Source organism: Zerene cesonia, chromosome 14, assembly GCF_012273895.1.
Source record: "Zerene cesonia ecotype Mississippi chromosome 14, Zerene_cesonia_1.1, whole genome shotgun sequence".
NCBI lineage: Eukaryota > Metazoa > Arthropoda > Insecta > Lepidoptera > Pieridae > Zerene > Zerene cesonia.
The window spans coordinates 5,081,232-5,102,583 of NC_052115.1; the positions used below are offsets into that span (position 1 = coordinate 5,081,232).

The 21,352-nt window shown below is 35.0% G+C and overlaps 1 protein-coding gene across 2 annotated transcripts in view; it reads left to right on the forward strand.

Annotated features, from left to right (window-relative positions):
• Positions 1-21,352, forward strand: part of LOC119831659 (membralin) — an 82,885-nt gene that overhangs the window by 33,175 nt on the left and 28,358 nt on the right. For both annotated transcript variants that reach the window (XM_038355104.1, XM_038355105.1), the window contains exon 9: positions 9,086-9,218. In XM_038355104.1, coding sequence (XP_038211032.1) covers positions 9,086-9,218 — 133 coding nt within the window. The remainder of the gene's footprint in view (positions 1-9,085; positions 9,219-21,352) is intronic.

A 21,352-nucleotide genomic window follows, 5' to 3' on the forward strand; every position in this document is an offset into this window, starting at 1 on the left:
GTTTGTTTGGTTGTTTGATTAGTTTTATGTTTAGTACCTTTACCAGATGCTTGAAATCTGTAAATAAGGTGATGTATTCATACCGTTCATACGTTTGTCGCTCCGTTGTTCATCTTAATAAGGATATTATGTGAATAAAATTAATGAAAAATTTATTCGTCCTCTATGCCTTGTGTAAAAATTTTTAAGTCTCACTCAATTTTTAAGTCTCACTCCTTAGCCCAAATTAATATAATAAACACATTTAAATACAAAAAGAGAGCCAAACCTTGACAATACCGACCCCAGCAGGATATGTTTATCATTAATTTACTGACAGAATCGAGTCTATAATTAACGCCTTTATCGGCTAAGACGATATCAATGTTCCGGTTAAGCTCCGTCAAAGCCTCAGCAAAATGAAGCATAATATAATGCAGTGAAGCGTCAATTACGCTTCAAAGCTCCTAAGTGGGGTTGGGTATTGAAGAATTAAGTCAGTTTGTGTAAATTGGCAACATCCGTGTCGACAGGAAGCGACCGGTGTTCCCCCGTACAACTTTTGATTATATGACGCCGTACTCATGTAGCAAATAGGGAACAGATATGGTTCCGGCTTTCTATTCTTGGCGCTCTCGGAAAATTTTGGTCGTAATTTTTGGTGACAATGAAGTGAGATTTATAATTTTTTGTATTAATAAAAGGTTATGTAAAGTGTGTTGTGTATTTCGTGCGTGTAATGTGCGTTTATTTTGTTGTTTGTAAAATGTAAAATAATGTGCGATCGAATAAAATTCGCACTGAGCCGAGGATGGAGAATTATTTTAATTTTAAAACGATTTTTAACATTATTTTTTCTGATGCCACCAATAACATTACTTTTAAATCTCTTTACGCGCAGTATAAAACGTTATTCAATGTAGATGTTGATGCATGTGAATTATTTAGGTTTAAAACGATATTAGGCAGTGAGTACGAGAATCAATTCTGCGCCATTTTGTGATGTAGGTGTTGATTGATTTGAATTATATAAGTTTCTTATAAAATCTGGTGTTTAAAACTTTAACACGAATATAATCGAATGCTTATTATATAATCGAGTAAAATTTTAACTTCAATTCATTTTGTTTGCCATACTTTGTATTGAGGTGGAGTTTAAATCGAATTCTGCAATATTGCTTGGACTTCTCTCCCATGCGATTTTCCACTTGTTTTTCATTTCGAAATGCGTATAATACGTTACTTTGATTCTTTCATAGATCCAATATGAACGTTATAAGTTTCCTGTCCCACTGGTATTTGTGTTATTATAGTTCTTTTTTTTTAATTTAAAAAGTAGAACTTATAAACATGTATGGTAAGTATGAAAGGAAAACGTGAACCACAGTTTGCATTTTATATGATGATAATCTAATATGACTCATTCGTCGTCATTGGAATTTTCCAAAGACCTTGTATCAAATAAAAGTTCGTTATGAAATTAAGTAATGCACAATTGTAATTTTGATATTTGCAAGGCACACAAATAAATGCATCTTAGGTAAATAATGATACGCATTCATTGTTTAGACTCATAGAAGGTTACAATAATTTATCACACTTATAATTGAATGAAAATCAAAATAGAAATGCATCGTTTTATGAAATACGAAGAAAATAAACAATATCGGTAGCGACCGGCAAGCCGTATCGATTTTCAGTCGATACGTTTGCATCTCTTCATATCCCGCAATTGGTGGGAGTGTTTTCGTCTCGATGTGAGTGTTTCTCTACATTTGTTGTATCTGTTTCCGCGTCGAATGGTGTTCAATGGCTCGTGGCGAACACTTGCACGAATGGACGGTGTATGGATGTGTTTGATGTATTCATCGCTTGATGTATGCTCATGCTCCATGTTCACTCATTTACTTATTTCTCAGACAACATATTATGATGCAGTCAACTTCGGGAATTGATCAATTGTTAGCTTTGCATATAATGTCGGTAAATCGACGCCACGTGGTTCACACTATGAAATGTTATCCTATCAAAAGCAGTGCTACGTCGCGTCACTGCATAAAGGATACAAATTAATTAACACGCAAAATTCCCTCCCAATAAAGCTATATAGCACACTTTTTCGCGGTATAATTTCATCGCTGTCGCCCGACAAAATTCGGTTCGGAAGTTGACAGCAGACGAATAGTCGTGAACGTTAAAATGTGGGGACATTGAATTAGTGGCAGATTTTGCATTTTTCCCCGGCGAGGAATAAAAAGGCACGCCGGCGGACCGACGTTGGAACAATTACGTTACGTTGACGCGGTGCCGCGGTAATTCGATCCGACGGCAAATGTTGATTCGACCGCGGGGCACGGGAGCGATGCAGGGTCGGCCGAACGTACGTCACACTGATCTACTTCGGCTATATGCGGTTTATTGAACTCCCACCTTAATTAAACTGAAAACCTCGCCAGCTCGCCGGCGTGGGTGATCTATGAACCTTTTTTTGATGCCTTTTTCTGCTCGCATATTGGGCGCTTTCGATCGCGTATCACTGCACTTCTCTGGATGAAACAACTTCATTATAATCGATCGAATAATCGCACCTCATACAATCTTGTTTTAGAATGATATCATTTATATTTACCAACGCAAGACAAGCCGATGTATAATATTATAAAAGTGAAAAAAAGTATATACACCTTTTGCCCTTGAAGCATAAAAAGAGTAGATTATGTACCTACATAGAATACTTTATTTCGTACAGGCTATGTTTGAACAACTACGTCTGTGTGTGTCATTTTATTACAGACTAATTGAACCAGGTGCTCGTTAAGATTTGAGTCGAAATCACCTTTAATTTATATAGTTCTATTTATTTTTGTCTAATTTTAAAGAAACCTATTGTGGTCGAAATATTAAGGATGTTATAGTCTTGCAGGCAGAATAAATAAAAAAGAATATTAGCATTTTTCAAATATTAAGTTCTCCATAAAGAAACATCTACCTTAGAACTAGGTTATTACCTGTATGTCAGAAGGTTGTGACTGCCCTTTAAATTTCATATTATTAATATGTGGTTCGTTAACATGTTACATCTAAAAACTTATGATTACAGAACAATAAATAAAAAGTATAATTTACATTGTATGATTTTGGCTCATGGAGGTGTATGTGGGTGAGTGTGCATGAATATGTTAATGATTTTAAAGTATTTATTTAATAATGAAAAGATATTCAGTTTCAATATAATAAATATAGCAGTTTGGCATGAATAACAATTTCTTGTTACCTCCGGAATTTTAATATGCGAAATGTGCAGAATATATGCGGGTACAATTTTATTATAATTAATTATATCGAGAATGCACGAAAACCATACATTACTGCACAATAAATCTGTTACATCTTGACGAGCGTTTTGTTGCGATATGATCCCTATGTAGGTGCAATGAGAGTACACTTTTAGGTAATATCATGAGGATTATCGAAATTAACCTCTTGATCTTCTGTTAACAAAGGTCGCTAGATTCGGGTTAGTCTTGTTTGTTACATGTGATTTTCATTAAATAATATATGTCTAAGTCTTAGATGACTAGGGATTCTCCTCTCTGTGATATTTTAATTTTTTAAGTTTTACAGAAGTAACTATTACATTAAAACGACTTAAAATCAATTAAAATAAGTTCAATACCACAAGAATAAATTGAGTCATTTATCCTAAAGGTGTTAATAAGAATCCAATTTGGGGTGTAATTCTTCACTATCAGCCGAAAAGTCTTGTGATATCAAATTAATTTATTTTAATAAATTGTCAGTTACTTAGTGACCGATAATATAGAAGTTTAGGCTTATGCTGCAGGAAGTAGACCTTGTCGAAATTGTTTCTTTGTTGAAGTACGGATCAATGGGGAACTCTTGTACGGCTTACTAATATTTTGGCTTCAAATTTAATGAAATTTATGTTGGCTGAATGGAACAATCGTCTGTATATAGCGTGATGCTTAAACACTGTTTATGTTAAGAATTTTCTTTATATATCCCGGTAATGATTTGGTTACATTGAGAGAAAAAAAAATTATATACCTAGTCGATCTATACGATGTTCTTAAATATTTATACGTATACCAAGTATATCAATAGCTATTTCTAAGCTATAAATAAAATAATCAAACATTTGTGTGTACTAAAAATCGATTACAAAATTTTATAAACACTAAATAGCAAATTCGCATGAAGATGGTATACGCTTTGACCATTTAGATGGCCATACAGATAAAAGCGTTCATCAAAGGTGAATCGAGACAAGACGAGCGGCACAATAGGCTTTATTAACATGCATATGTCCCGTCGATACAAATTTGCGATGAGATGACGTTCTTGCGGTGGATCGTTCTGAGGGATATTAAGTTAGCCATTTCTAGCGTATAATAGACTCTTGACAGGGCTTATATTATCTTTGTGAGGCACTTGCAAGCTTCGGCTCGGCTAAATCTGGCCGATATTTGGATTTATCTTGCAGGTATAAGTTCTATGGATTATATTATGGTTACGGTTACGGTTGTGAAGAAATTTATGTTTGAATATTTTTTTGAACTTGCATAACATGTCTTATTTATATATTATAGTTATATATTTTAAAGAATTACTACTGTAGTTAGAATAAAACAAGTCAACAACGATGAAAGAAAAACGTAATTAAACGATGACCCTAATTCAACGTTAAACTAACTTTTTTCAATGAAGTGTTCAGGTCACGCTAAGACTCAATTTTATGGGGCACCAAGTCATTGAATCACTCCCTTAGGATTTGGATCATTAAGTGGGTAAATGGTTAATGAAAATAGAATGAGCACTAAACATCGAAGCGGAATTTCGCCAGTCACCTAGCCGTCGTTAAATTTTGTTATCGTCGCGATTAAGTAACAAACAAGTCAGGGCTCGTTTACATTGCTCTTGCCCTCTTGTAGACCGGGTGAAAATAGCTCCGTTATAATAGATCCAATTTTACTAATGAAAGTAGGAATATATGCTTAAAATGACATAAAGATGCAACTATTGGATGTAGTTTTAATACACAATCGACACGTTATTTTCCTACATTCGTTGCGACGGAAAGTGGCGCAATGTAAATGAGCCCTCAGAAATGTTGACGGGGTGACGGCGCGGGGCGAGATGCGAATAATAATCTCAGTTTACGACGGAAGCCGAGTGAATCAATAAAAACACTAATAATGCACAAGCGTAATCCGGCTCCTGCAACGTGATTACCGGCACTAACGAGCTCGTAAAGACGGATCTCCGATGCATGGCTTAGCGCCGAAACATAAGCGTCGCGGGGTGTGCTAATACCGGTGCCGTCTCTAGCCGACTTGTATTTGCTTTGCGCGCTTTTGTTTTCGATGTCGATTGTAGTTTGAGATTAGTGAGGTTTGATTGGTGACCGAACTGGATGAACCTTGTTGAATTCTCAAATCACCTTAACTTTTCACTGTGATTGTGAATTTATATTATGACATTATTTGACCAAAAGTGGTTATTAAAAGTGGAAAATGAAGGGTTGATTTTGTTTCAGTTACGTATTACTTTTCACGTAGTATCACTCAGCAAAAATGTTCACGCTTAATGTTTATCAAAATTAAAATCCCTCTACAAAGATAAATTATTCGTTTTAAACAAAACGCGCACAATAATCTCGGACTTTTTCCACGGAAATCCTTAAATAGTGTAGGATCCATTATTCTCAATTTGCGCCAAGTTGAAGGAAGCGGCTGCGCGGCGGGTGTCCCCCTTGATTAAACCTCGGGATGTAAGGAGTAACAATTTGTGCATTTACCTTGGCTCCGGGCAGCTCCTGAGCTCTACATGCCTTGAAATCTCTGACACGCAATACTAGTTTAATTTGCAGCAGAATTCATGCTGCATATATTTAATTTGAACTCCTCTCTGACATCTTTGGTACTATTAGTAATTGAATTATTCGTATCCAATCTGTGTTCTTACCAACGAATGAAAAAATGTATTCTCTTGCTAAAATATACTCGAAAGCTTAATTGTGTTCAAACATCTAACGAGATAAAGGTGCTAGTGTGCTAATGCACAGTGAAATGAGTAATAAAAAAAGTTACAGGAATACCGGCAACTCAACAGCGCACTGTAGTTTAGCGCATTTACCTAATGCATTCTGGGTGTATGTTAAAAAGTCAAAGAAGTTAACAATTCAGGGAAGCACGCGACATAATCCGCAGCGAGACGAGTAAACAAATTACAGGCGGGAAGGTCCGGTAGGACGACGTGCCGCCGGCCCGCTATTAATTTTAATTCCGTCGCAAGACGAAGATCGCCCTGGATGGGTGAACGGCACGCGCGAAATATCATGCGATGCAAAATTATTGAGATGTTTAATTGCTTGTCTAAATGTTGTTGTGGATCAGATGGATAATATTAACGTTAATAAATAATACTTGGATAGTAGGGGCGAGAAGATAACTTAATTTTTTACAATAGCATCTAAACGTATTTTGTAGCAGAACTGTGCGGATCGATTGTGACTGCATATTGCATATGGTTTAAGAAATAGAAATATGTTTTTCACACATTCTGAAATGTAAGTTCCATGAAAGTTGAAAAGCGCGTGTTCACTGTCAAACAAAACAAAACACAATAAGACTAAAGAAGATCCGTTACCAGCGTACCCTAAAACATGAGACGTGACTTAATACTAGCAGATTGATAAACAATCTACATCTGGCATTTGCTTTATTGTTTACCCTCATTACAATTTCAGTCATGTAGCCGAGGAGCTTAGAAACAATTAATTCGGCTTCACATTCTAAATTCTAAAATCGAGTTATTTTGTATTCATGGCGTATGAACGGCGGGCGTAATTCGAAGTGTGAATTAATTGGGCGAACATAGTTATGGGCGATCCGGTTAAACGTCGCCGGAGCCAGGTCGGGTGTCGGCTTCCGATCGCGTCCTAACGTGTTTATTGTATCAGTGTCGGCCCTCATCAAAATGCAAATAAGGCAACGGCGCCGGACAGTTGTCGGTGTTATATTGAGTTATGCCGACGACATATTCGAATTGTCTGAAAGTTTGAATGAACCGCTGCGGTGTGCAGCACTCGTGTTTGCTGGAGCCGGGTTAATATGCAGCATGTCGGCGAAATTTGTGCCATATTTTTTTATTATTATTTAAAATTAATATTTTTATTTAAAATTTGATCATACTTTATAACAAATAGAAACTCTATAATTGTTAAATGTGTTTTTATACTAAACGCAATAAGGTTAAGTATATAAATGCAAAACTTTGTGAACAATCATTTTTGCAAGTCGACAACATTTTATATCCAAGTAGGTTGCGTTTTCATATTTCGTCTTTATGGTACGGCTTCATGGCCAGACGCTGAGTTTATCAGCGAAGCCACTGTTGGTTAAAATAAGTGCAAAATGGTAGAATTTAAATGTAATATCGTACGAATTTAAAATAAGAATGTAAACATTTACCTAGAGTTTAATATTGTATGATACATCTACGCAACTAAAAACAGTACGATTCGATTAAAAAAAAACTTTTCCAGTAAAAGAAAGCTATATCTGGACAAAAATTGTTTTGTTTACTACAATAATTTAAAGAATTAAATAAATAACTTGAATTTTAATTTTTATGTACCCTCGAGAAACAAACGCTCTATTTTTATTTTCCAATGATATGTAACAGACGAAGCAATACATGTTTGACTTTAGCACTACGTAATTTACTTTTCAAGATAGTCTTGCCAAACTCATTCAAGGTTAGTTGCATTCGGAGCTGTTAATAAGCGGCGCTGCTCACATTTCGGTCGTTAGAGCGTAATTGTCGACAACTAATTAGCGACATCCGACACTGGTGTCGAGTGGCGCTCTCACATGTGACCCGCGATTTATTGCGGTGCACCGGGCGATGTACGATGCGCTTGCATATGATTAATATGCGCTAGCTTTTCTTATGCTTATTTCAATGCTGTCTTCTTGATTTTATCGCATAGCGAGTGATAGTAGTGGTTGAAGTTAGATTTGTTAAGCGCGAAATTATGTAACAAGCTAAATAAAATCTTAAAGGCTTATATTGTAGATAATCGTGAGTAAAAAACAGTAACTCCTTTTTAAATAGTAATCAAAGTTGTTTATATTAAAAATTATTAAAATAAGTTTCTTTGTAAAGTAAAAGAGTATAAATAAAGTTGGTAGTACCACTTCGTATCATAGATCAACCTCCTAGAGCTTTTGGCGTCTTCAGTGTTACTATTTAAGCAGCTGAATATCATTTCACTTATCCTCTAATAACCAGTGCTCGAATATCGGACAGAAGAGCAATATTGCCGACACTTCATTACCGACACCGACACCGATCTCCAGTCTCGCTATCACACGAGTCGCGATTTATTGCCGTGCACCAGTAGCGTATCGCTTGTATCTGATTAATATCCATATGTGCAGTATCTTGTACTGTCGATCAAAATAATGACAGGGATCGAAGTGAAGCGTGTGGTCTTGGTAGAACGGGGAGAGCAGTTATATATTTCTTTAAGAGAAACAGATTTTCTTTTATTAGAGAAATGTGTCTAAGGAAGGGGGACTAATATTTTATCATATATTGAAATTTAAATAGACTGTATTAAATATCATTTCTTAATTCTTGGTCTTTTTACATTTTTTTTTATTTATTTAATTTCGTTACTAACTATATTTCGATAGTATAAAGAAATTCGATCATTTAATATACTTACATCCGTAAATATATAATAAGATAAATATTAGGTATGCGAATAGGTATTTATAAGTCTTTATTGTAATTTTTAAAGCACCTCGATATGCTCAAATAAAACTACACTCATATTATGTAATCATTAAATGAACACTTATCAGTCAAACTCAATTTTAAACAATTGTGGCCCATTAACATTCCTTATTAACACACTTTTATTAGCCTCACCTAATGTAAATGTAACTAACTCCTTAAGACTCGATTTTGACCAACTTTCAACGGACAGATTAGATTTAAATATTGTATATTCATTGATAATACAGTAATTACATTAAGTAAGCGTGTTTTATGAAACCTATGTCTATTTTCACAGGCATGGAAGCTATCATGTCAGAGTTCTTCAACGATACAACGACAGCTTTCTACATCATCCTCATAGTGTGGATCGCCGACCAGTATGATGCTATTTGCTGCCATACTGCCATCGCCAAGCGACACTGGTTGAGGTTTGTGAAACTTTCTTACTAGTTCTTAATCGGTTAAAGAATAGAAAATACTTATCAAAGTCAGAAATTTTTGAAGGCCCTTTTGTATTGGTTAGTTTGGTAAAAGCCCTATAATTCGCACCCGTGTACTAAAATAAACTTATAACGATAACTAAAATCAATATTTGTAAGCTAAATACCGTAAATGAAAATTTACCGTTGGACATAAGTTTGCGAAGGTTTACAAATTTAAAATCAAGCTGACTGACTAACATTAGTGATCTATCAACGCACATCCTACACCACTGGACGGATCGGCCTGCAATTTGGCATGCAGATAGATGTAATGACGTTTAAGGCTAAGAAAGGATTTTGATAAATTCTACCCCCAAGTGGATAATAGGGGATGAAAGTTTGTACCATAAATTAAAAATTAGAGCTGCGCGGGCGACAGAAAAATATCAATAATTCAAGCCAAAATACACCCATTAAGTAAAATAGTAAACCATTTGTGATTTTTTTAAGAAAAATAAGCTTATAATTTATTAATTAATATAAACGATTGTCTTCTCATCTATAAACGCGTCTCAAATTAGTTCATGCAGTAACCCTCAGTTAAATTGGCCTGAAAAGGCTTTCAAATCGTAATAATGTACGCAAACCGGCACACATTGAGGTCGGGTGTTTATTGAAAAGTGTTCATGTGTGCGTCGATATTAATTAGTGTATTGATACGGTGGCATCATTTGCGTCCCAACCATTGTACATCAAATTATACCGCTATTTTGTCAAGCCCATCCACTCGTATGCAATCGTAATAGGTCAGATTTCGTTTGCATTAAAAAATAGGTTTTACGTGAAAAACTGTATTTTTGCGAACACTCTGGACCATTGTTGTTGAAAAAAGTTTTTTGAGGTTAGTATTCATATTGTAAACATATCATGTCAGTTATATGAAAATTGAAAAACATTTGAAATTAGTGCAATTATATGGTATATATATATATTGGTAATTTTGTTTTTAATACCGAACCGACTGCTTTGAACTATATTTTGATCCATTTTAAACCGAATGATATTATTTAAACTTATCAAGAGTCGGTGACATTACAATAATTTCATGGTTTTATTTCTTTATCCTTAGGATCGAATTAAATAATTTATTTTCCATACCCGGAGGTATAAGTGTGCATTTGTATAAAGTACGAATGCTTTCAGCTCAAACCATCTCCTATCTACATTGTATATTTATTCATAAACAAATTCAACATATTATTTTGAAATATTGTCAAAGCTATATGGAGTTTTTTTTTACATTTAAACAAATAATAGACTTGTCGTGTATGCGTAGTGTTTGTATTGAGCTCGTTATTTCACCGGCATTTCAATGTTTGTCTTCAAACGTCGATATTATTTGACGTTTTCGTGTTTACACATGTTTTATTACGTTTGCATAAACACTGATTCTTCCATAGATTCCTTTTAATATGAAATAGAAAATATAGTTACTTGTTTAATATTACTTGTTAGCGAGGTTGTGAATTTTTTAAATTACCTACCATTCATTGTTAGCGGCATTATAAAGAAACATTATACAGGCAGATAATGTTTCGTTTTAAACTTTCTGAAGCTATTATAATAAATTGAGGATAATAACCACAATGATTCAAGGCTTGTATTGAAAATCTCTTTCAACAAAAACGGTTACGTTTATTTTATACAACTTTTGTGTTTTAATTTTAGTAAAATAAAATTGAAATTAATTATTTACATTGTAGTATTTTGTTACCATTTTTGGTGTATAATTCTTTATGGTGATATAACAACACATATTTCGTGTGTAGCGTAGGTGTGTACTGACGAATAAAAATGAAAAATAAATCTTGCTCAGCGCATCGATGTCACAATATTTGGATAACGAATACAGTGGAGACAGTCACGTCTGTGCGTATCCAATACTTAATACCTCTCGGGGGATCATCTCGGAACTTTCGTACAAATAGTTGGAGCACTTTGTTTTTACGCCTAGTTCCTTGCCGTGTGCCTCTTTAATCAAAAGGCGTCCGGGCACGAAGCAATTTGGTGCCTGGTCCGCGAAAGCAATAAGGAGAGAGCTATTAAAACAAGCGCAAATAAAGCAAATTGAAAACGGCACCGCTTCACCCCTGGAGGGGAGTTAGTTTAACCCCCCCTCGCGCCGCGCCCCGCAACAACAACCCGATGTTGTCTACAGAGACCTTTGGATCGTCTAAGTGGCATATAGTATATATTGCTTTTGTATAAAATGCGCGGGTATTAAAAAGTGATTATTTTTTTATTGTTTCGAATGTAGGTCCGGGGAGCAGCAATGTTGACATTGCCTTTGGTTTTGGTCGACCCTTTTATTGGACTGCATCGTTTGAGTTTATGCTAATTGAAGTTAGCTTGATCACAGTCTCAGTGTAATTTTACTAGCAGATACTCGGACTCTGAGATAGTAATCCTCTTCGAGCGACAAGCTCGATTCAGTGGGCGTAACATACGTCCAACTTCCAGTAAATACATCTTTCATCCTGAGGTCACTGCAATAATTTCATAGGTTTTTATAAAGGGGGTAACGACTTAAACATTATGAACAATTCAACATTTGAAGACTAGAAGTCGCAATTTTTTATTACAATATGCACGTTATGATTTGACTCCGGCACATAGGGAACGTTCGGATATTTCTTATTATGCAATATCCGTTATTGATGATATAATCTGTAACCTTGAAGCCAATTAAATTATTATATAGATCCACGTTACATATCGCGAATCAGTGATACGACTCAAATGACAAAGGATTTATAATAGTGTTCACTTGGATTCTGTTGTTTATTTCTTTAATATACTTAGAGTACTTTATTGTACAACTCAATAATACAAAATAATGAAATTACACAACACACCAAAGGTCTATGGTGAGTGTGACATGGGCGACCTTAATGTTAAAAATAAATATCTACCAGTCAACTTTAAAAAGGAACGACCATGTAAGGTTTACGCATAGTAAAGGTGCAAACAAAAAAATAAAACAATAAATATAATTTAGGTAATTTAATGTTTCAATTCAATGGTTACTATTTATATTGCGACGTTGGAAAGCGCAGGCACAGCGTGACATGTGCTTGGTTTTTTTAATAACTCTGAAGCGAACAAATAAAACGTAACAAATTATTTATGATTGTGCAAAGAATTTTCATTAGTCTAGAAAAGCACTAGCATCTGAAAAGAGTAAAAATTTAATTTAGGTCGTCTTGTACCTGTATTATTACCGGATACTATGGCAATATTAGAGGATAAAATAACCTCTTTGTCAATTTAACTTCGCTATTCTTGTCCTCGTAATAATGTACTAAAAGTACACTTTGTTCGCTTCTATGCGTGCGAAATTAAATTAGTGCAATGGAAGTATGGAAACGTATACATATTTTCCCTTGTAAAGAAACATGTATGACTTAATGCGTTTGTTTTTCCACGAGAATGAAAAAGTACGGAATGTACGTGTGTAGTTGTTTTTTAAAGAATGACGCGCTTAAAAATGCAATTGGGATTTCGATTTTAAATTCCCATTATTTGTTGGATGTTTAAAATCTCTACATTTGTTTTTGAGCAGCCGAATGATTCTGACACAGTGAAATGATTTGTTAAAAATCTTTTATATATCACTGTTTTTGAAAAAAGTGTGCTGTATTCCCAATGGTAACTATTTATTTTAACACTACACTAATTTTCGTATTCAAATACAAAGCAATCTGTATATATATATATATATGTTTGATCAGGGGATAATTTATCTGTATATAAAATTTTAGCCACATTGGTCCTAATGATATTGCGTAAAAGAGCAATCAATACCCTTCAATAAGTAGTAAAGTTTAGTAACGACATAAAAAGTTATCTTTTCGGAGCAAACTCACACAATTTAGGTACTTACGTCTCCAACATCAGTTCGATTATGTGTATCACAATACAGAAACGGAACAACCGTCTAGGACTTTTGTTCTCAAATGTTTTATAGAAAAAGCAAAGCACTGGGAGCTGAACACGGTCGTGCGGTCGCACAGAACCACCGCCGAATGACGAGCGGTGTACCGCATAAATCTTTAGCCGCCAATTAAGGGCCGCCCCGACAGTTTGTCTACGACGCCGCCCTGATTGCTTTCACCGGGACACGCACTCGATAGATCGATAACCCTATAACCCGATTATAATATAGATGAGCATCGACATATCGATGAATGGGCTAGGCTAGGCAATACAACTAACTAGAGGGTCTTAGAAGGTAGAGCGTGAAACATAATGCCCTACGTTGATACTTGTAATTTTAGTGTTGTTCTTTCATTTAGTTTGATAATAGGACAATTCAAATTTCAAACTCAAAACGTTTGGAAAAAACTACGAACGCAAGTTTAATTATGTCGGTAGGCTCGTACCCTGAAATCTTTCTGACATCATCATCAGCATCATTATCAGCCCATATATGTTCGCACTGCTGAGATACAGGCATCCTATGAGGGTTCAGGCCATAATCCACCACGCTGGACAAGTGCGGGTTGGCAGATGTCACATGTCGTCGAACTTTTGATTCTTGGTCATGCCGGTTTCCTCACGATGTTTTCCTTCACAGTTTTAAGCAGTGCTGATGTTATCCACATGTGCAGATAAATTGAAAAATCAATTTATTATCTGCACGCTCGTCCGGTCTCGAACCCCGACTTATCGATTTTGAAGTCCGAGGTTCTCACCACTGAGCCACCACTGCTTGAAATCTTTCACACATGTTATGCAAATCAGTAGTCATTTCAGGAGTAGTGGTCTAAAAAATTTAAACTTTTTTATTTAGTAGATAATGCCATCAAACATATACAGATCTATATAAGCATAATAAACCACGTAAATATGCAGTGGTGTATCAAGCTAGATATTCTAGAAGCAGCAATGCAACGCGGCCTAATTATCGCGTATTAGACACGGGTATAATTTGAAAAGGCGCGAGTTGACGGCGTTACTTGTTAGGCGAGCTGTTCTCGTATGTCATTTTAAGGATGTGGCAAATTGAAGGCTCCGCCGGGCGTCATAGTGAGGGGAGCTTGATTTATGCGGAGGGGCCTCTGCGCCTCGCCTTCGATTATAGGTTTATTCACTCGGTCGAGGTCACTATTTTATATTTAGACGGGATGAAAGAATACATATTTCAAGGACGTGTCGTATGATACGAAAACGAAATGAATAGCGAGTAATCACCTTTGTGTCGGATATGTAGACAGCTAGTACGTGTGTTCGCAGCTTGAGCCGGGATACACGTGTAAAATCTCAGTTATGATAAATCTGACAGCTTTATGATCCTTTACTAGCGATAAAAACTAAACGCAGTATAAAAGCGTTCATTTTCATAATAAGTAGTATAAAATATAATTTAATAGTTATTTAATATTCCGCAAGGTCAATATTTTTTGGTTAGGTCTACAGTTTTCATTAATATAATATTAAAATAAATCTCTCATATTTATTCCAATGTTACGATACTAAATGTCTTTTGGAGTAGACGCTGATACTTTAATCCAATGGTAATAATACCTCATTATAGTTTTTTGTGTTACAAGTTATAGGCGTGTGAATGTTCTGATTATGATGGCTATTTTTTATAAATATCATTGACAGGATATCGGAATTGATACCATAAATTTTTTCAGTAATTCATTTTTGTCGATATAATAGCTAAAGATTGTTAGAAATAAACTTGATTCTCGATTAATTACCGTAATCGAAGATCTATAGTGTAGGCTTTAAATTCTAGAATCTGTATATTTATTTACAAGGATTCGATCGATGGACTGGAATACTATAAACCCAAGCCATTTTTTTCTATTTATAAAGGACACATCAGTACCAACATCCGGGTATTACCTAAATATCTTGACACACATTACCGCCACTCATCAACCGGACCGTCACTTCCAAGTCGACGCAGAAGACGTACTCGGTAACTATTAAGTAAGTAATCTACGGAAGCTATCGAGTGGGGTTATAGCGGCGTGTCGCGGTGCGGTCGCCGGAGCGTGCCGCGAATGCGTTGACGGCTGCTAGTGTACGTTAATTGCGCTCCATTGGTTACCTCATACCCCCTTGTAGTAGGCTTTTTTTGTTAGATTTCAATAAATTTATATCTCTTTTCTTCTTTCTTTTATCCGCTATTTTAACGTCTCTCAGTGCAACCGGTTGTCTGGAAGAAATCGCTATTTAGCGATAAGACCGCCACTTATAATAATGTTGCCTAGGTTTAGTCTCAATTTGTAATTATTTAAAAACAATGAAGCATAAATAAATAAAGAAATAAATAAATTTCTAGGTTTTTCATTAAATTAAAGATTGCGCATATTGCCTACTAAGCATGTAGACAAATAGGGTAATTGGGTTGTGCGAATGTAAAGATGAAGTTGAAAATAATTGTTATGTTTTGTGACTACCGAAAAGGAAAAGTTTTCAGTTTGTTGCTTTTTTGTATATATATGTATGTTTATTTCATTTTCGCATACTACCCTTACTACTTAGTTACACTAAGTATTTTATTCAAAAACATAAATCCCAAACCGATATGATAACGTCTCATTATATCTTTATCAGATTCATGCGTCATATAGGTACCTACAACATGCGTACTTGACGCTCAGCGCTCTCCTTTCGATTTTATCTTCATATTGACAGGTTGTGACAGAAATTGTTGTTGCGGTGCTTCGAACGTAATGCCTGATGGCTGTCATGTACGGTGATTAGTTTCGTTTGCTGCGAATTTTCGGACCTTGGGTCTATTTTTGTTGCTCAGTTATTGCTTCCTATGTATGGCATCTTATGTGTTCTTACACAACCCTCTTGGGTTTCACGAGCATATGCTATTCCCGTGATATTTCGGTTTGATACTGATTAAATGTTGAGGGGAAATATTTAGGAAGAAAAAATTGTTTCCATAGGTCCCTCCTCATCAGGACGCTTACGGTGATCAAGCTTAGTAGTGAAAAACTATCTTTTATCATATTATTTATATATTATTATTTATCCAAATATTAACAGTTACATATTAATGCAAATATATTAAATATTATATTTAGAATTCAAACGACTTAACAGGCAATCGAATAGATTAAATAAAATACCAAACGCAACTAGTGCTTTAGTTTAATTTGCAAATCGCGTACAAATAAGCAACACAACCCCGTTGGCGAGTCACAATCGCCACGAGTGTGACAAACGATGAAGCGGAGCGCTGTGAACAAATTCAGGCTGTCACCATCGCTGAACATTAGCTGAAGTGACAGGCGAGCCCTCGAGTCTGTCGAGATGCAAATGAGCTAGCTTGGCGCCGGCACAGGCGCCGGCGTGCCCTGACGGTTACTGGATGCTCAGTGTTAAGCGAGCCTTCATTAATTAGTGGAAACAATTGAACGTCATTAACGGACGGACGTTCTTCGTGCCCATGGATATGTAATGACCCGGTAAAAGCTCGTCGCTCGGTTTCCGACAATTCGACTACAGCTGTTTCGGCGCAAGATTATAGCGCTAGTGGCGTCAGTTTGATGTATTATCTGTTAGTCGATATATTATTAACGTGTCAATCGACTAAAAGTTTCCACTCAGATGATAAATACTTTTAATAAACTGCACTTAAATATCACCATACAGTGTAAGATTCAAAACACTAACACCTGATTACCATGTGAGATAGTTGACATCGTATTTATTGCGAGAAAAAGTAATTTTAAAAGCAATTTTATTACTCTACATAAACCCCTTGTACGCAACTAAGCGTTACATATAAAAATGCGACCATTTAATATAGCATAGTGCTAAATTGTTGAACAGAGCAATTACATTAGGCAACGTAATCGGTCGTTGTAATGAAGTTAAGCGTATCCGTCGGTACACCGCGGCACCGCCCTCAATTAAAATCTCATTATGTGCGACACTCCATACTGTTGATTATGGATCAAGACGGACCGCTAACAAGTTGATTAAAATTGAGTATGCGAATTTAGGTACTTTGTAACTTATAGTGCGCTTTTCGAGTTATAATTTGAGACTAGCAAAACTTATTGGCTAATAGGAGGTATGTGGGTATGTTAGTGTGGCGTTCACACATCCTGAATTTTGGTTATTTAACAATATTATGATGCTATAGATAAGTTTTTAACAAGATTTACATTTTTAATTATCATTGAATATTTTACACCATTTTTTTTCTAATTAGGAAAGTCGAATTCATATCCCCTGGCGCAGTAGATGGCTGCCTACGTCAGAAGGTCGTCAATTACTTATCCTTTCTCTTTAGTCCATTTATATAACCCCTAAAACTCTCGAATTTCAACTTCCAATGGATTATTTGTTAATTATTACTCCAGGGAAAATAAAAAAATAAACAATGTTTCGCTTATCCTGTTTTAGAAAGTTAAATCCATCCATAATTGGGCTGATATCTTCCGATACTCATTTTCACTTTTTCAGCTTTTAAAAAAATGTGATCCTCATGAACGATAAAGCCGTAGAGAAGCGTTAAATATTTATGAATTATATTGTAAATCTTAGTCAGAGAATGATGTATTCAGAGAATATGATTTAAACAGAAAATATACTAACAAATGTACACAATATATTTTCTACTAGCTTTTCGCCCGCGGCTTCGCCCGCGTAGAATTCGCTTATATCGCGCGACATGGTAAGCATTATTTTTTTCGCATTAAAAAGTATGATTTGTTCTTTCCCATGTTTAGCTCCATCTTTATACCAAATTTCATTAAAACCGGTTTGACAATAACGAATTTTCATACAAACTTTTATCCCCTCTTTCAACCCTTTCTACTTTTCTTTTTCGCGATAAAAAGTATCCTATGTCCTTTCCCAAGTTCAGTTTTATCTTCATACCAAATTTTGTCAAAATCTGTTAAGTGGTTTAGGCGTGAAACCGTAACAGACAGACAGACAGAGTTACTTTCGCATTTATAATATTAGTAGGGATTCTTTGCAGCTACAGCAGCTAAAATGTAGTTTTTTTAGGTTCCGCACCTAAAGAATAAAACAGGACCCTACTACTAAGACTTCGCTGTCCGGCTGTCTGTCCGTCTGCCTGTTCGTTTTTTTTGCGCTGGTCATTTATTTTATTTATCCAGAATCCTTTTTGTCATTATATGGTATTTTATGTCTTCAATACTTTAAAAACATCTTAATTAGATATTATTTCCTAATGTTCATTTTATAGTAACCAGAAATTAAATAATTGTGTCTGTACAACTTTACTACATTTGTTATGTAAGTGTTAGTAATTTTGAGCATATATGTAAGTATTATCTTTATGTTTAAAATGTCTAGATGCAATCTTATTGTTCATACAAAAAAACACTGTAAAGTCGATCGTGTGTAGCCGCCATTATTTGTTGTGAACAAGCTATCTAGTCGATTATGAAAATAACATGTTGTTGCGCTCTCAGCTGTCGTGACGAGTTACACCGCGTGTAATGATATACAAATGAACAGACAGACACCGCGGCGACACACCCTTTTAATGCAGAATAAATATTAAACCGCAATCGACAATTACGATTAATATGTGATTGGTTGTGTACTAATCGTAAAATTAAGTTATGCATTTGTAGTGTAAAACTATTGTTATTCAATGTCTATTCAAAGTTTTCCAGACTTTTCGATTTTGGCAATAGTTTCTGGGAAATAACCACTAAGACATGTTAAACATTTGAATATCTTACATGCAGATTTTAAAAGTATTCGTTATTATCTTAGCCGGCGGTTGTAGCCGCGGGTGACGACGCGTGGTCACGGGGAAAATATAGATTGTCACGGAGTTGTTCCCCTTCACATGGGATTTCCCGAATAAAACACTATCCTATGTACTTCCTCGGGTTTTAAAATATTTCTGTCCGAAATGTCATACAAATCGGTTGAGGCGTTACGACGTGAAGAAAAGACAGACACATATTTATTACGTTTCACGGGTTGCACTTGCATCTCCACATTCTCATCAAAATAAATATAAATAAAATCACACATAAAAATCTCGAACCCACTAATTAAATTATTAGAGTGCACAAAAACAAGTCACAAAATACGGTCGCCGCTCGCTGGTCGATCGGTCAAGTGTTCATCATTTGTTTGCAGTGAGGTGCGGCCGGGCACGCCAGTGTTTGCGACCCGTGTTTGACCGCGATCTTTATGGTGACGGCCACTTCGCTTTACTGCGTACAACCTGTACTCAATTATTATTAATACAACGACATGGCTTTTCTACGCATAGCTTACGTGAAAGTGAAGCGAACGTGTGAGAATTGAAACTTTGAAATAATTATGGTTTTGTAGATGGGTCAAATTTACATTTAATTCGTAACAGATAAAAAATTTGACCAAGTTTTTTTTAAGATATTGCAACTACACGTGACAATTTTTTTTCGAGGCGAAAATTCAAAGCTTTTACTAATTCGATGACTCCGAGTAAATCGAAAGAAGACCGAGAACTGAAATACACCTAGAAAATGAGTTACTTACATTTCATTTACAAGATTTATTTTATAGTAGAACTAAAAGAGAATATGACGTAAATCCTCTAGTAATCAAAAATTCAGTCATCATTTTTCAACCTTTAAGTCATCTAATTGTAAAGGTCATGAAAATTAAAATTCACGGAACTCACGTTCGTTATAGCTAATACCAATATACAGTAAATAAAATTACCCCTTCATTATGTCCGCAAGCAATCCCCGTACACGTGTGGGGTATTAAATACTTACTGGGCAAATTGTTTTATGTTTCACTGTTTCATATAAGATCGTTTGTGTTTCTCGTTTTAAATGTGTTATAATTTTATATTTCCAGCCGCTTTATTCGTGAAAAATTTGTTGAGAAAATGTTAATGTTCATAATGCAAGTAACGGAGAATATTATGATTATGTTTCCACTATCTCAGGTCGGGAAAGGGTCAAATTTCCTTCATTTATTATTTACTTATGTAATCATGCCTAATGTTAAGTGCACGTGCGTAGTTATTGAATGCTCTATATTTGATTCGCATTAAAGAACAACAAAAATATTGAGAACTTTCTTTGTTTTTGGGAGTGTCGATTAAAATTTTTTAACAATATTTAACATAATGTTTCTCACTACCATTGTTATGTTGTAGGTCTATTTCTTTATTCAATTGAATTAGAAATTACAATTAAGATTCCAAAATTTAAAGATGAATTAATATAATATGCTTATAGTTTTCGTATACATTTTCAAGACTGAGACAGATTTGTTCTTCAGGACTTATTTATATTATTTACGACATGGTAATTCAATCAACTCATTTTTCAGGAACCGATACAATTTACTATTCATTTTGAAAAAAAAAAATTGGTTCACGCAAACTTAGTGTAACCTCGAGATAGTTTGCGTGAACCGAAGTGCAATTTTTCACAGACACAATATTTTCATCGAGGCCGACTCTATCTCTATGATTTCATTATTTGCTTTCAATCAGAAATGTAAGCTGTACTCTCTTCGCTTTGCGGCGCCTGGTACACCTAGGATTTGAATGTTGTTTGGTTACGTTTTCGGTTGTGATTGTGCGAGTATTTCCTCTTTATAATCATTAATTTGTTCCTTTGATCTATCTTTCTTGTATTCTTATCAATTCTGTAGATAATTAATAAATCAAATTAAATAAAACGCTTTTCTTCTTTATTAACTTTCAATAACAGCTTATACTTAGTTACTAATTTGTCTGATATCGAAAAAACTTGTTGTTAAAACCTTTTCACAGGGATAACTTTGCATTATAATAAAAGAAACAATATTTATTTAACATTTTATAAAATTTCACGATCTAATTTCATTTTTCTCTCTACAAAGGTTCAACATTTTCCAGGTATTCTTTGAAAATACTTCATAGTAACATGTTGCTTTGATTAGTTCGTCTTACAGAGCTCTAACAAGCCTGTGTCGGTTCGCATATTATCTGTTATAAGTGCCAAAATTGTATTCTACCTGAGTAGATGCTATTTTATATTTCCTTTGTGGCTAAATAATCTAGAAAGCATTACGTCATGCTGTTATAAAAAATATAAATATAAATTAATGGACAAAAACGTGTC